Here is a 14,655-nt window from a genome sequence, read left to right on the forward strand (position 1 = left end):
CATCATAGAGATACCCAGAGCAAAAATTAGCCTGAGCAAGGCAACCAGACTATGGCTTAACATTCGCTCTAAAAGACAAGAAACTTTATGCTGCAGGCACAGTATTGACCTAGTTCTAACAGGACAATCATGGACTTAAGATGAAGGCATTTTCATGTCTCCTGCTGTCCACATGCCACCCTGGAGCATATACATTTTAAAAGTAGGACAAAGGGTTCATCGGTGGCTTTACGTTCTCACTGAGAAGCTAAAAGAGCGAGCAACGACGCAGGGTAACTGCTGAGAGCATGTCAACCTGCTACAGCTTATAAAATACAGTAAAAGTGACATTATGAAGTAAGATCTGACATAAAATATGTGAGGAAAATGCCACTATGAATTTTGTCAACTAATTTCCTATGACTATGTATTCATTATTATATACTTATGTTACTGATTTCTTTAATATTGAACTCTTTAGGGTTCCATATGCTTGCAACCTTAATACTAACCACAACGGTCTTTGTGGCTACATATTAGTAGTGCTACTAAGACAAAGCAGTTGACAAAGCAGTAGATTCAGGTTCCGGCAAGTTGTATGGCTTTCTTTTTTAAATCATACAAAACAATTGTCTATAAAACATGATTTCTTTATTGCTTAAAGAATACAACCTATATGTAGGTGAGTGAATGTGTATCACAACTAAGTTAACTGTCTTTAAACCAAGGTCTGACCACAATGCAAATGTTTGATACTGCACCGCAGGAGAAGAGAAATAAATTCAGCCTGGATATCAAAGCATCTTACAAAGTTACAGGTTAATAATCCTTAGCACTGTTTAGACTGACCTGGAGACAGCAGAGAGGATCACAGTAGTACCTACACTTTTAAAAATGCACAAAATGTGGGTTCTTAAGTCTGTCCTCAATCTTTGGTTCTGAGACAATATTCTGTTTGTCAAAGGTGTAGCTAATTTTAAATACTGTGGGTGGTTTATGGTACAAACAAGATGCAACATAGAGTATCTGAATGAGCTAAAACAAAATACCCATTTATTTCTCTACTTAACAAAAGAAATCCAATATTCACAACCCCTTAAATGATCCAATGTTAAACCAATACACCAAGAGCAGGGTAAGGAAAACTCTCTGTAAAAATGACAACCGAAATAACAATAAAGGAAGAATCAGATGCTCTGAAATCATTCAAGAGAAGTTCTTCTAAACTGCTCAAAATGACCTAGCACAAGTAAGTAAGCTATCTGGTGCAGTACCTGAAGGAGTGAACACTTGCTCCATTAATAGCAAAATTCACTGACATGCCAGGTAACATCTGCCTTCAGTGTGTCCACAACACAACCAGACATCTAGAAGTAACAACATAATATCAAGACAATCAAACAGAAGTGGAAACTGAAGGGCAGGATTAGATTAATCAAAAACGGTCTTTAACAGCCTCTTAATGCACATAATTTTCAGGTACTCTTATCCAAACGTGTGGTTCATGAAAATCCCCCTTCATTAATTTCTGCACTGTGCATTCCAATTGTGCATTTCCTACGTGTCAGAGGTAAACAAGTCTCATGTCAGTACTGGGGGGACTATGCCAACGCTGTCCCAGAAAATGCCCCGGCCAAGCTGAACACTGGCCTGGGATCACATATCATCCTCTTCTTCTTCATCCTGAGAGGAGCCGGCCTGTTGGGCGGCGCTAGCGGATGGGTCGTGCATTCCCAGCCATTCCTGCGGGGCCAGCTCAGCCTGCTGCTGCCGTGCCTGCAGAGACACAGTCAAACCCACACAGAGACATGAGACCAGGGGAGCCAAATGAGGAGCTTATAAGGCAAATGGAAAGAATCATGATGGTGAAATCAGATGTCTGATTAGAACTCAAATATCACAGTATTTACTCCTTCACATATCAAGCTATTATTGTATAAGGCACAAAAAATCATAACAGGAAGGTTTGTTGCAATACACGACTAAGGCTGAACATTCTATATGTTGAGATGGTGCAGTGAAACCGATTTATTGATCAGTATTATACTTCTGCAGATTGACATGTCATCCAGTCTTGTGCACTGATAATAAAGAAAAAGAAGTCAAGTTTATTTTCTACCATTCACTTAGAAAGTATAAGTTGAGCAAAGTCAAGGGTTACTTTGAAAACGGCCGTGCTACATGTAGGTAAAAACCTGTTTTTTGTTTTTATCATTTTGCATTTCTTAAAGGAGCAAATACAAAACAAGTGAGACTGTTATGTTGTCTCCACATAGCCCAGATATGCAGCTACATCTCTGAAGAGGTGCACGTTACCTAAGACTGGATCCTTTCAGTTATTTATATAGTCACTGCACAAGTGCCACAATACTACAGCATGTTTTACTGTGTGACACTGGGTCAGAGGGTGTATCCTTACTAACAGCGTCAGGTACCAAAACCCGGTGCCAATACGGGAGTGACGAGATCTTGCACTGAGATCTCACGATATTAAAACATGATATTTCTCGTCGAAGCAAAAGCTGTCACGATATCAGTACATAACAGAACCAGGCCAGTATGACAGAGTGTGACGATAGGTTCACATTAACGTAACTCCTTGCTTGTTCATTTTAACACTGAGGGGTTGCAGGGAGAGTGTTGTAGGCGTGTACAATACAGCCAAGTTGTGATGAGTCAATGTGAGAGGCTTCATTCACATTTCCAGCTTGTGATTCTCATTGTGTTTTGGTTAGCCATGCTGCTAACGTAGCCTACTCTACCTTAGCACCAATTTTACCACGAGTATGTCAGTAGTGATATATATATATATTTTTTTAAACAAAAAAATACACAGTTTAACATCAAGTATTAACAAAAACGCATCACATGACATTATGGTGTGGTAACTGTGACCCAGACTCGACAGTGAATAGCAGTGAATGCTCATGCTAACAAGGTAAACAAAAGAGTCTCCTTCCGGTGGGCGTCTGTATCCCAACTGTTCCCTGTATGTGATTGGTCAAAGCAGAGCCTTTGCTGGGTGATGTCACTATCTGGTGCCATGTGGTGAGGGTGAAAACAGCATATATGGTCACACACAGCTTCAATCAGAAGTTAGATGCTCATGCATAGTTAATGCACAGTTATAAGGCCTGAAGAGACTTGTGAAATCATACAGGAGAGAAGTCAGTCAGTCGAGGTTGTGGCAAAACCTTTTACAGCGTTTGCATATTGTCGTCTTTTACTGCATATGATAATGAATACTCAAAACGTAGAACTGAAGTAACTAACTACAGGATGATTAAAACATTTCAAAATGCAGCTTCATTGTTTGGAATTTTGTGACTTTCACTCAAATAAACGACCATTTTTCCAGTCATATATTTCGTCATTGAAGATTGCTTATAAATATTTTTAAAACATCATCGCATGAGCTAAGTATATCATCACACCCCTACCTGACAGCCTATTTATGGGTTGGAAATATTTTAATTCAATCTCCTCTGATGGATCAGGCTCCTGGTGTCACTGAGCTTTCTGGTTTTACTTCCCCCCCCCATCCAAAACATGGAAATTAATACAATAAACGAATCAGAACATAGAAACGCTGCCGATTCCTCACTGGTAAGCCTACATGAAAACTATTTTTGACCAGTACATTTCTGCTGTCGATCAGCGTGGTGAAGACCATGCTGTCCTCATGCTGACAGCTGTTCTGACGAGAGACGCTGCACAGAGGTCAGAGTCAGTGTGGACTGAACAGATCAAACCTTCAAGTCACACATATGCATCATTCAACCTAGCGAAGTCCCAGTTTCAAGTTAATAGTGGGCCAAAACCCACCATCAATCCTTCTTCAAGTAGTAGGCTACTAGTAAGTTTAGCCCAAAAATGAGCTGACAACCAGACAAGTCAGCATCGCCAAAAAGCAGAAATTCTTGTCCAGAAGAAAACGGGCTACAAATTAGTCACGTACACAAATGGCAAAGCATGCATGCAATTCATCAGTTTATACTTCAATTAAAATATATTAGCCTATTTCTCATCATCAGCCTCATCATAGCACACTACAGTGGCTAAATAAAAAAAAAAGCTGGAAACTTGTTGCAGAAGTGATTTTCCTATTTACTGTGTTCTCTTCAAAAATACAGGCTATGCACTTTGAATGGTAAGGTTATTTAAAACAATTTATGAAAAACAGATTCAGAAGTGGTGTTGCCAAAACTAAGAGACCTGGTGGCAACTGTGTCACCAGTATGAGATGTTAGTCTGGAGCCCTGGTACACAGTGAGGGAATTACTGGCTACGCGTGAAATGCATGTACGTATACGTACTGTGCATCTAACCTGTGGTAAAACATCAAACAAAAACTACACACACTTAAAAAAAAAAAAAAGCACTGAATGCTTAGTAGTATCAGACATTCTTCTGTTTCTATCACCTGCAGCACATGTTTATATTTGGAGAAGTACAAATATTGCATTTCATACTTAGTTGGAAGTTTGTTTAAAAAAAGTCAGAGAAAGAATGGAATGTAAAACCTTAATACAGTGTTTTATTTTTATTACAATTTAATTTTTCATTAAAGAAAACTTACAAAAACATAGGTGGATCCTGTCAATTACAGTTCTTAGGCAGAAAGAAAATCAGAATTGGCAGGTTAGACTTAAAAAAAGAGAATCAGCTAAGAAAATTGCAATCTGTGCATCTCTACCTTGTACCGATACTGACTGTGCGCTTCGGTGCACATAATTTGCAACTCTGAGTGTTTGTGCTTTGTCCAACGACACATTGATAATGGGGGTGGCTAACAGTGACACTGTTTAGTGTTGAATACAGACCCTGCTTGCAAAAGACAAGTGACAGAACAAAACTCAGATCACCCAGACTGACAAACTACAGCATAATCTCCAGGAAGGACTGTGGAGACAAATATCAGATGCAACAATCAGCAGCAGAAACAGACTGACATACAGTAAGTGATGCTGTGATACCTGTGAGTGATCAGCTGTAGGTCTATATGACACAAGCAGGGTAGAGGATGGCCAAACTTTGTTTCTCTTTAATAGACATTTGAGAACCCCATCCCCAGTGGAGATTACTCCCTAGGTCTACAGTCATTCTGCTGTTCTCTGCTACTTACAGACATTTCCCCACTGTGGGATCAATAAAGTACCTACTCTACTCTACTCTAGCCAAAAAAACAAAGTTGTACCTCCTTGTCATGTTGTAGCCCTGTTATTATTATCTTTTAAATAAAATGTAACATTTTATGCCCTCTATCGGGAGTCAATTGTTTGCCATGGTATCAAAAATGTTCTTGAATATCAATATTTTTTAAGGCATCATATCGAAATAAGAAATTCCAGTGTGGTGACAACACTACCAGTTAGTGATTCCTTTTCAGATCATACCTTTGCAAACAACTCCTGCTGTTGTCTCAGGAGCTCTTCCTCTGGGATGCCCAGGTTCTCCAGTCGAGAGCTGGCCTTCCTCCTCTTAAGAGCTACGGTTTTACACTCCTGCAGGACGTCTTTCACCTCTGTAATGTATGATGCAAAACCAAGGCTCTCCAGGGCTGTGGTGTGAAAACAAGAGGTGAAAGTGAAATTACTCTCTGTTGTTTCTCACAAGGGGCAGACACCTACTCTTGTGTTCCCCAATACATTTAGGTCAGAGAAAGCGTGCACTGGGACTCACCATTAATGACATGCTCAGGAGAAATAGTCTTCTTGTCAGACTTGTTGCATATGTCGTTGGCTTCTGAGGATATAAGGTGTATAAATTCTGTGCAGCAATTAACCACAAGTTCCCTGGCGTCGTTAGCCACTCGTACATTAGGGAGCGTTTCTTTAATCATCTTGTTTATAGCTGCCCTGGGAATGGTAAGGTCGTCGTCATTTCCAGAGGAAGAAGCCATCGTGGCAGGCAAATGAGCACCAACCAAAAAACAGGTCTTTGACTGAGTGGCTAGGAGACGGTGTTAGGCCTCCTTCGGTTTTTAGAAGTTAATCTAAGTTATACTATTCTGGTCAAGACAATGGCAAACAGCTTAAACCTCGTACTGTTTGACGTCTCAAAGTTAGCTGCCTGCCTAGCTTGCTAACGAAGCTAATCTTACGTGTTCAAACATGCGAGGTGCAGTTTCTGCAGACCACAACTGTTACACAGAATGTGGCAGAAAATTCAATGTCCAAGAAACGTTAAAGCACAAATAAGACAGCACAAAAGGTTTATATAATACAAAAAATACATAGCCAGCTTGCTACCAAGCTAGCTAGTAGCTATGGTCCCTGTCGCAATCAAGCCGCAACCCAGGAGACAAGTGAATGCGGCTAAAGATAGGCTAACAATGAACTGCAACTTCCACATATGGAGCTAAACAAAAGGCTGGACGGAGCCGATGAGTAAAATAAAGTCGCCACAACACTGTAGTTTACTTTTCCTTACAGCGACCTAAATTCACCTAATATGTCAAACAACCTGAAAGTTACAAACAATAAATACATAATTTTGTGTTCTGGGCGACATTAACGTACATTTAACCGGATACAACGTCAAACATGTAGCGGATAAGGGTATTCTTGTTCTTCTTCTGTGGTTTATTGGGGGGTTGCATGCCAGCTTACGGCGCATTACCGCCACCTACTGAACCGGTAAAGTTGATCAACCATTGAGCTCAAGGTAGAAAAAACCCCGAGGTGATTATACTTTCATACACAACGCAAATTAAATCCTATTGATGACACCTGTGTTTGTTAAGTAATTAATACCAATCTTATTTGCTTTATTATATTTGCTACCTAGTATGCTCTCTACTGACATAATAAATATCTACCAGTTTCATAACATTCCCACACTATTAAAGTTGGACTCACTGTGCTCCCAGGAGAATGGATACTGTCATGACTTTGTAGGCTGGCCCTGTTAGATTTTACCCACGTTCTTTTATTTAAAGCGTGAGAAGTGCAGACAGGAGAGGACTGTTTAAAATCAACAGAAAGTTTACTCAAAGTCTGGGCACAGGTGAAGTCTTACAGCGCTGGGATCAGAGGGATAGAGCTCACGCAGTAAATCCGTTCTCTGAACCCCGAGTTATGTTTTCACGTTACAATTATCTTCTTGGGCTAGATCCACCCAGGACAAAGGTACAACATTTCACACTTCATAATCCTATTGGCCATTTGGCGTGAGCAGGTCAATCCCTGCCTGCGCCTGCTTGCTGAACTGTGATCTAAACCAGGTGTGTGTGAGCGTGTGTGTGATTTTCAGGTGGCAACTTGATCAATGAACACTGAACAATGGGTTGTCTGCACTGCAGACCCCCTGTGTGTGTGATCCTATTGCAGGACAAAGCAGGACCTAGTGAGTATGCTAAACGGGCCAGGTGGTCATCTCAGGTTGTAGGTCCCCTGTCTCTGCAAGAAGAACTCGGAATATGCTAAGCGTGTTTAGGTGAAGATGCAAAACAGGCCAACAGGCCTTTGTTAAAATGTAAAATAGGCCGTCTGGTTACTTGAAGATACAGACATCCTGTCACTACAGAATCTGCAGCATACAGAACAGAGTTTCACTCAGTAGAATATAGCAGTACAGTTTTAATATATATAAGCAAAGAAGATATAGGTATTAAAAGTAACTAAAGGAAAATGAAGAACTGAAAAGTAACTAAAGGAAACTAAAGTTATATAAAGTAACTACAGCCTATAAGAATCAAATCTTACAGCCCAATTATTTAACATAATTTTCAGTCTGAGTAGTCTCAGAGGACTTCCACCGGATGTTGTGTGCTACAAAGCGATGTTTCAAGTTGCCAAGCTAGTGTTTACCATCTACCATCAACTGTTAATTTAGGGAACAAAAAATTTCCATGTATCATATTCATTTTCTGCCTACACATTAAAAGCTTATAAATATTTTTTATTAATTGTTTTCTCAAACTTCATAGAGACTCAGAGCAAACAGTTAGATCACAGTTTAGGTGTTAGGTAATTGGCCTGTAATCCCGGTGTTATAAACGCTGTATGTTGCTCACAAAACTAGGTGACACAGTAATAAATGTCTTTAAAGGTTTAAAATTACTTTAAAATACACTTGAATCATCAAGGCAGTATAACTATCTGAACTGTCTGAATGCTTTACCTGACTTTGTCCTTCCCCTTAGTTTTGCTTACTGCTTATAATACAGGATGTAGAGGCTTAAAGAGTTAAGACTGTTATAGTAACCAGTTCAGTACCAGGTTGTGATTCAAAACCTGCAGCAGAAACTTAGAGACAGGAAAGCAGATTGAATTGACATTATTTATGGGTTTTCATTTGTTTTATGTCTCAATTCATCACAAGGAAGTTTTACAGCTAAAAATAAAATAAAGAAAAAATTACAGAAAAGCTATACATGGATGAATGTATCTAATCAAAATAACAGAGGAGACATGGACTCAGCTGCTTTCGTCCTTCTCCTCAGTAAAACGTTGTCATCTTCTCCAGCGCAGAAATCTGAGGAAGTTCAGGCTGGTGTTGAAGACCTTGTTGTGTTCAAAAACCATTTTGTAAAATGTGTCAGTTGTGAGGTCGCTGTTGGGATCCACATATTTGAGTGTGGTCACTGGGGTGTAAAGCACGTTTGTCTGATGACGGAAAGGGGGATTGTTCATAATGATGATTTGATGAGTGTGCTAGGAAAAAACACACATCAAATTTAAGTCATAAAGAACATTCTCACTAATTTATCTCAGGTGCAGTGTACTGATGGGATGGATTTTGTTCTGTGGATGAACAGTACTATACCTCTGCTACGTCCTCAGTGGTCTGCCCAAAGGTTTCAAACATTTGCTTGTGGTTCTTCATGTAGATGTTCATGAACATGTCAGCGGTCACTTTGTCAGCTTTGCTGAGATCAGTCTTCAAACCCTCTTCAACTACTTTTCGTTCAAACTCAGCTATCACTGGACCAGGCTCTATCAGGCTAATGCTAACATAAAGAAAAGTAGAGAAGTACAGTTCATAATCATATCACCCCAACAGGAAACTGAAGTGCAGCATACTAAGTTAAAAATGCTACAGAGCTATTATTTTCACTGTAATGGAAAATGCAATCTTAATTACATGCCCTAGTTGTTCTGCTCCTATATGAAACCACACTGCAGAGCTATCTCCTTCTAGATTTGGTTGCTGTAATGTAGGATGTGTCTGGACTTGCCCCAAACCAGGGTGTGCTGTGGTTGTTTTTGACCCTACATATTTTCCTCTTGCTGGTGAGTCAGTGGGCAATGATGTGTCTCCTTGTGCAATATGAGTTTGCAGATGTTACAGACATAGATGAGTGCTGGTTTGCTGATATTTTCATGTCAGTTCTGAAAAAGGGATCTAACTAACTTTCTAATTGAGAGCAGCCTTGTGAGCATAGTTTGAATCTCGCTGAGAAACCTATGGATAATGATGTGACTATAATGTGCAGAGGTCTCTGTGTTCTGCAGAGTCAGCATAAGCGAGTCAGTGTCTTACTTGAGATTAAACCTCAGGGCTTGTATTGCTAAGCTTTCGCAAAAACCTTCCACTGCAAACTTGGATGCTGCATAGATGTCATTGAATAAAGTACCTAAAAGAGAGAAAGACACCGTGAAGACACAATTTTGTCACTGAACAGTAGGGATACAATTTCTCGATACAATTCCCTTCATGATACGATTTGTACGATTTGATTCAATCACAATACAATTGAAAATTCAATGACAACAGTGTATGAGTAGCTGCGGAAACATCATACTTTATTCCTCTTTTCCCCCTTTTCTAGCACTGGTTTGATGGTGTAAAGAAAAACCACATATATTGACTTACATTAAGTCAGGATATCTTATTTACAGAGACTATGAAGTCACTGGTGTATGGAGACCGCACGATATATGTCGCTAGACAAAGTGATACATTTTGTCATGTTTTTGTATCATAATATATCGAATTTTGATATATTGTCCCATTCCTATTGTACAGGAATGCTCTCATGATGAACAGATGTAATGTACTTTACCTTGAATGCCCATAACACTGCTTATCACCACAATATGACCTTTTTTCCTTCTCTTCATGTCAGGTAGGATTTCCTTCAGCAACCGCACAAGCCCGAAGAAGTTGGTGTCCATGACTATCTTCATCTCATCAATGGACTGACACTCGATGGGCCCAATCAGACCCATTTCTTCATTACTTACTGTGAGATGAAGTCAAGTCAAGCATCGAAAGATGTTACCAAGACACGTACATTACAGTTGTCACTGTAAAATAGTTGTAGCTCGCTAATCGGTACTCATGAACTGCACTGATAGTTCTAGTTTTTCTAACTGCACTGAACCAGCTGGTGTAGGCTTACTAAGAATGTCCACCCTGCGCTCAGGGAGGTTGTCCACACAGGCTTTGATGGAGTTCTCGTCACATACATCTAACTGTTTGATCTCCAAGGTCCTGCCCAGAGTCCGACCTGCTGCTTCAACCAGTGCCTCACCCTTATTCAGGTTCCTCATGGTGGCGTATACTATGACAAAAAAGTCAGCCAGAAGCAGTGATTTTGTTCACAATATGGATGCAGAGGTTCTGGTGAAATGAAAGTCTACAAAGACTCATTAGACATTTTCTCCTCATTTCATTTTGAACATTTGTCATTCTTAAAGGGCTAGTGCACCTATACTGTCACATATTAATAACATGTTTTCTACCTTATGCTCAGAAAAGGTTTATCTTTTTTGATTAACTGAGCCTTTAACGGGCCTGTCATTGTTCTAGTTGTGTTTGATAGTCTTGGAAAATCATGGGTTACCTGTGAACTCTGTGAACATGGAATAGTTTTTTTTTTTTTTTTTTACAAATTTTACAAAAGCATAATGTTCATAAAATGCACTTGGTTGCAGTCATATAATCATTAGCCAGTAGTATTAATAGAAGTCACTTGTATTACCACAATGTTAAATATTCATCTTTAGAGAAGTAATCCTGAGTATAGCATAAAGGACATTGGGACTGAAGCTGAACCTTATAGCCAGCTTTACTGAAAATGTTAGTGGACCCTTCCCCTGACTTAAAGCTAAAAGTATTCTTCAGCAGTCTCAACATGCAATACACACACCTTAAACATGTGAACTTTCTTTTCCCTTACTCCTCTGTCTGCTTGTACACTGTCAGCACAAACTATTTTAGAAACGCAGTTGTCAACCATGGCAAGTTTAGGTTAAGGTATATGAAATGTGCATATTTTACCCATAAACATCTTCTTCTCATTTTTAGCGAGGCGGACAGCCAAGGTGAGGCCAATCCCAGAGGAGCAGCCTGTGATGAGTACCACCTTCTGGGTCATTGTGCCAGATGCGTCTTTGTCTTGCAGCTCCAGAAGCAAAGAATGCAGGGGAATAAAAGAGCGGAGGTAATAGATGACAAGGAGGCGCTTTTAAAGCCTGCTCCTTAATCCACAGGTCTGCACCTCAGCAGAAACCTTGTGTACATGGACTGAGGATTAGCATCAAGCATGACCTGCACTGGTGCTGATGCCTAGTCAGGTTTTAGGCTAATGAAAACTAAGTTCATTGTTGTAGTGTAAAAAAAAAAGTGGCCAAAGAAAAAGTATGTTCTGATTTTAATGAAATAAAATGGAATCAGTTAACACTTTTCAAAATAGGCAATATTTTTATTAAAATTCATAAGTTCTCAATATAAGTATTTTTCTTTGCAAGCCAGGCTATAAGAAGAGGAATTTGACATAAAAATCAAATGACATGAAAAATTCCAGTATCTCATCTATGAAACATACATTTTGAGAGACATAGTGTGTCATGTTGTTTCAATCGACTCTGAGCACGTGTTTATTTGTAGCTATAATGCATATGACAGAATGAAAGCAGCTGAATATTTAATGGATAAGAATATATGAGCATTCAATCTATTCCGATGTTTTGCAGATGCTACGGCTTTGTGTTTCTCCTATTACTTCTTTTTGATGCGGTCCTGCATGCACTGCAAAGGATCCTTGTTCCACATGCTGACGTCCCAGGCGTGGAACCAGCCGGAGAAGGAGAGTGGCTCCTCACCCTGCTTTATGGTGATGATTGGGATGCCACGACGGCCAGCAGGGTCCGAATTCACGTAGTCTTGGGCTGAAAGGAAAACAAGTATACATTTGTGAACAAAATCTCTTATGAACTTTCTCCTCATCTGTAATAGCTCTGTCTGTCTTACCGATCTTCATTGACCCCGTTTTCTCAGTTTCATTGGCATCAGCTCCGATCCAAAGAAAGATCTGGTTGGACAAATAACCCAGCGAAATTTAAGGATAAGTCCACAATAAAAGGATTTAAAAGATCAGAGACTGCACAGTTTCATTAAATGTGAAGGTATCATACCTGATCCCAGGTGTCCAGGATCATGACATCATCGGTCGCTAGATCCAGTTGTGTGAACTCACCGGGGACCTCCTCCGCCTACAAATTAAGCAGTACACATTTAAAAGGGGACCGCCCACCTAAAAAATACAACGGTATACATTGTTTACGCCAGCAGGTTATGACAAAATGTTACATGCTATAGTTTGGTGATATCTGGTAACCATAATAACTATGACAAGAGGAAAGGAGTAAGTAATGTGACATATTATACAAAAACATAAAGTCCATATTAGGAGGAGGTAGGGGTGGATTGCTAGGTACATGAAACATGACATTCCCCGAGTGGAGTTCAATTAGTGTGTGTCTTGTGCTAAACAAGAGTTATACTTCCAAACAGTGGATTTGTTCCTGAATGTCACCAAGTATTTCCCCCCCTAAACCTAACCAAGTAGTTTGTGTGGCAAAACATATTGAAACAGTGACCGTTTCATAATTGTAGCATCATATTTATGGTGGTTTCCATCGTGTTTATGGTTGTTCCCATGACAACAAAGCTCTGTAAAGCTCAGTGGTGCGATGTATGTTGTGGTTAATGTTGATGGAATTGTTGCAATTCCTCCCAGGACCATAGGAGGGTTATTTACTGAGACGCCCCTATTGAAGACACAAGGGACCATGTGGGTCGTATTGGTTGGAGGACTTATTATTTAAATAGTATATAAAAACAGTCAAGATAGAAAAAATAGTGTATATGATTGTACTGTATGATTCAAAATATAATAAAAAGAACTATCTCCCCTAACTGTATTAAAACTGATGAAAACTTAAACACTCACGCTCAGCCTGCCAGACTTATTTGTGCAGCCAAACAGTCGTGGGGGCTTGACCACCCTCTCCAAATTCTTGGAGGTCTGATAGTCCTTCTTCCCGCCCAGTGCTGCCCAGAAACCAGCTGACGACAAGCAGAACACAGCAGTTTTCCACAGGGAATATGGTACACTGTTATCCTGCCGAAATCAGAGGTCTGTTTCCAGGACTCACCTGGCTCCTGGGTCTCCTGCACCTCAGTGGCAGCTCCGCCAAGCAGGCCAGCAACATACTTGGTTGCAGCCATCTCCTCTGGGGTTGAACCCTTTCCCTTCCACAGAAACAGGGAATCAGGTGTCTTCAGCACAAACACATCATTGGTGTTCAGAGCAGAGGCAGTGGGCTCCACCTGGGCCAGTAAGACACAAAGGGAGGGAGATTATGTTAGCGTTCAGTATAAAGCATCACTTTATGCACACTTGCTGTAATAAAAGAGGCTCTGACCTCAACAGCCCGTGTGGCCTTGGTGGAGCTCTGGCGGATATGGAAAAGTCGTGTTTTGCCGGCCTTGCTCTCCCCACTCTTACGGGATGTCCCGCCCAGGTGGATGACCAAAGGCTTGCCTTTAAACATACTCACAAAATGAGGAGGTTCTTGGCCCTGAGTGACACGAACCTGCAGAGACATAGCGTGTTTGATAACGATAGCAGAGATAGGAGTTAATGCCCCCATGTCTGAATGGCAGCAGTAGGCTGTTAAAGGAATATTTCAACAGTTTGGGGAATGCTTCCTTGCTAATCAGTTAGTTTATATTAACAGACTAAACAGGGAGAAACAGCCAGTCTGGGTATGTATAAAGGTAACAACATAGCACTTCTAAAGATCAGTAATTAACACCAGTCTAATTGTTTGCCCATTTTCAGTTCCTATGCTCAGCTAACCAGCCACTGGCAGTGGCTTCATACACTATTTACAGATATGAGAGTGACAGCCTTCAACTCTTGCCAAGTTTGTCCTCCAAAATATAAAATTATTCCTTTAAAGAACTCAGTGTTTTTCACAGTAAGTATCTTACCTGTGTAGCTACTCCACCCATGGAATCATCCATCTTGACAGTGAGAAAGGCTGAAGCAGCCAGTTCATCCTGGGTGCATTTCTTCCCTTGCCTGAAGACAGCAAAGCAGCAGTTAACGCATTTTAGCTTCATGCAAAATGAACAGTGACATTCATGACAGAGTCTGAAAAGCAACGCAGGTTAAAAAGTCAAACCCCAGGGGCCATGAAGCCCCAAGTTCACTGCATGTCCATTAGTAATACTTACAATAACAGGATTATCTGCAATTTGGTTTTGGAATTTGCACTATTACTCCAACGTGCTTTATTTAAAATGGAAACTCCATCAATACAAACAACATATAAACATGTTTTCTGAGTGTTAATAATTTTCAGTCTGTCTTTCGATTCTCCACTTTGTCCAACATGAAACACCTCAGTATAGACTGTCATCAAATCTTGTCATCTA

At 40.2% G+C, this 14,655-nt stretch overlaps 3 protein-coding genes across 4 annotated transcripts in view; all 3 read right to left on the reverse strand.

Moving 5' to 3' along the window:
• Window positions 1-613: 613 nt before the first annotated feature.
• Window positions 614-6,566, reverse strand: dr1 (down-regulator of transcription 1). The gene is made up of 3 exons (XM_020610095.1): window positions 5,662-6,566; window positions 5,376-5,539; window positions 614-1,755 (listed from the first exon to the last, which is right to left on the reverse strand). Exons 1-3 carry the CDS (start codon window positions 5,879-5,881, stop codon window positions 1,636-1,638), a joined length of 504 nt encoding a protein of 167 aa, XP_020465751.1. The 5' UTR covers window positions 5,882-6,566; the 3' UTR covers window positions 614-1,635.
• Window positions 6,567-8,435: 1,869 nt separating this feature from the next.
• On the reverse strand, window positions 8,436-11,559 carry LOC109965780 (retinol dehydrogenase 8). The gene is made up of 6 exons (XM_020610098.1): window positions 11,209-11,559; window positions 10,328-10,489; window positions 9,989-10,168; window positions 9,466-9,559; window positions 8,749-8,932; window positions 8,436-8,636 (listed from the first exon to the last, which is right to left on the reverse strand). Exons 1-6 carry the CDS (start codon window positions 11,303-11,305, stop codon window positions 8,436-8,438), a joined length of 918 nt encoding a protein of 305 aa, XP_020465754.1. The 5' UTR covers window positions 11,306-11,559.
• A 104-nt stretch (window positions 11,560-11,663) lies between these two features.
• Window positions 11,664-14,655, reverse strand: part of scinla (scinderin like a) — an 8,296-nt gene continuing 5,304 nt past the window's right edge. For both annotated transcript variants that reach the window (XM_020610097.1, XM_020610096.1), the window contains exons 11-17: window positions 14,209-14,299; window positions 13,638-13,808; window positions 13,368-13,542; window positions 13,163-13,278; window positions 12,345-12,422; window positions 12,181-12,241; window positions 11,664-12,098 (exon numbers count right to left, since the gene is read on the reverse strand). In XM_020610097.1, the coding sequence (XP_020465753.1) occupies window positions 11,929-12,098; window positions 12,181-12,241; window positions 12,345-12,422; window positions 13,163-13,278; window positions 13,368-13,542; window positions 13,638-13,808; window positions 14,209-14,299 (862 nt within the window). In that variant the 3' untranslated portion in view covers window positions 11,664-11,928. The remainder of the gene's footprint in view (window positions 12,099-12,180; window positions 12,242-12,344; window positions 12,423-13,162; window positions 13,279-13,367; window positions 13,543-13,637; window positions 13,809-14,208; window positions 14,300-14,655) is intronic.

Source organism: Monopterus albus, unplaced genomic scaffold (genome assembly GCF_001952655.1).
Source record: "Monopterus albus unplaced genomic scaffold, M_albus_1.0 scaffold103.1, whole genome shotgun sequence".
Taxonomy (NCBI): Eukaryota; Metazoa; Chordata; class Actinopteri; order Synbranchiformes; family Synbranchidae; genus Monopterus; species Monopterus albus.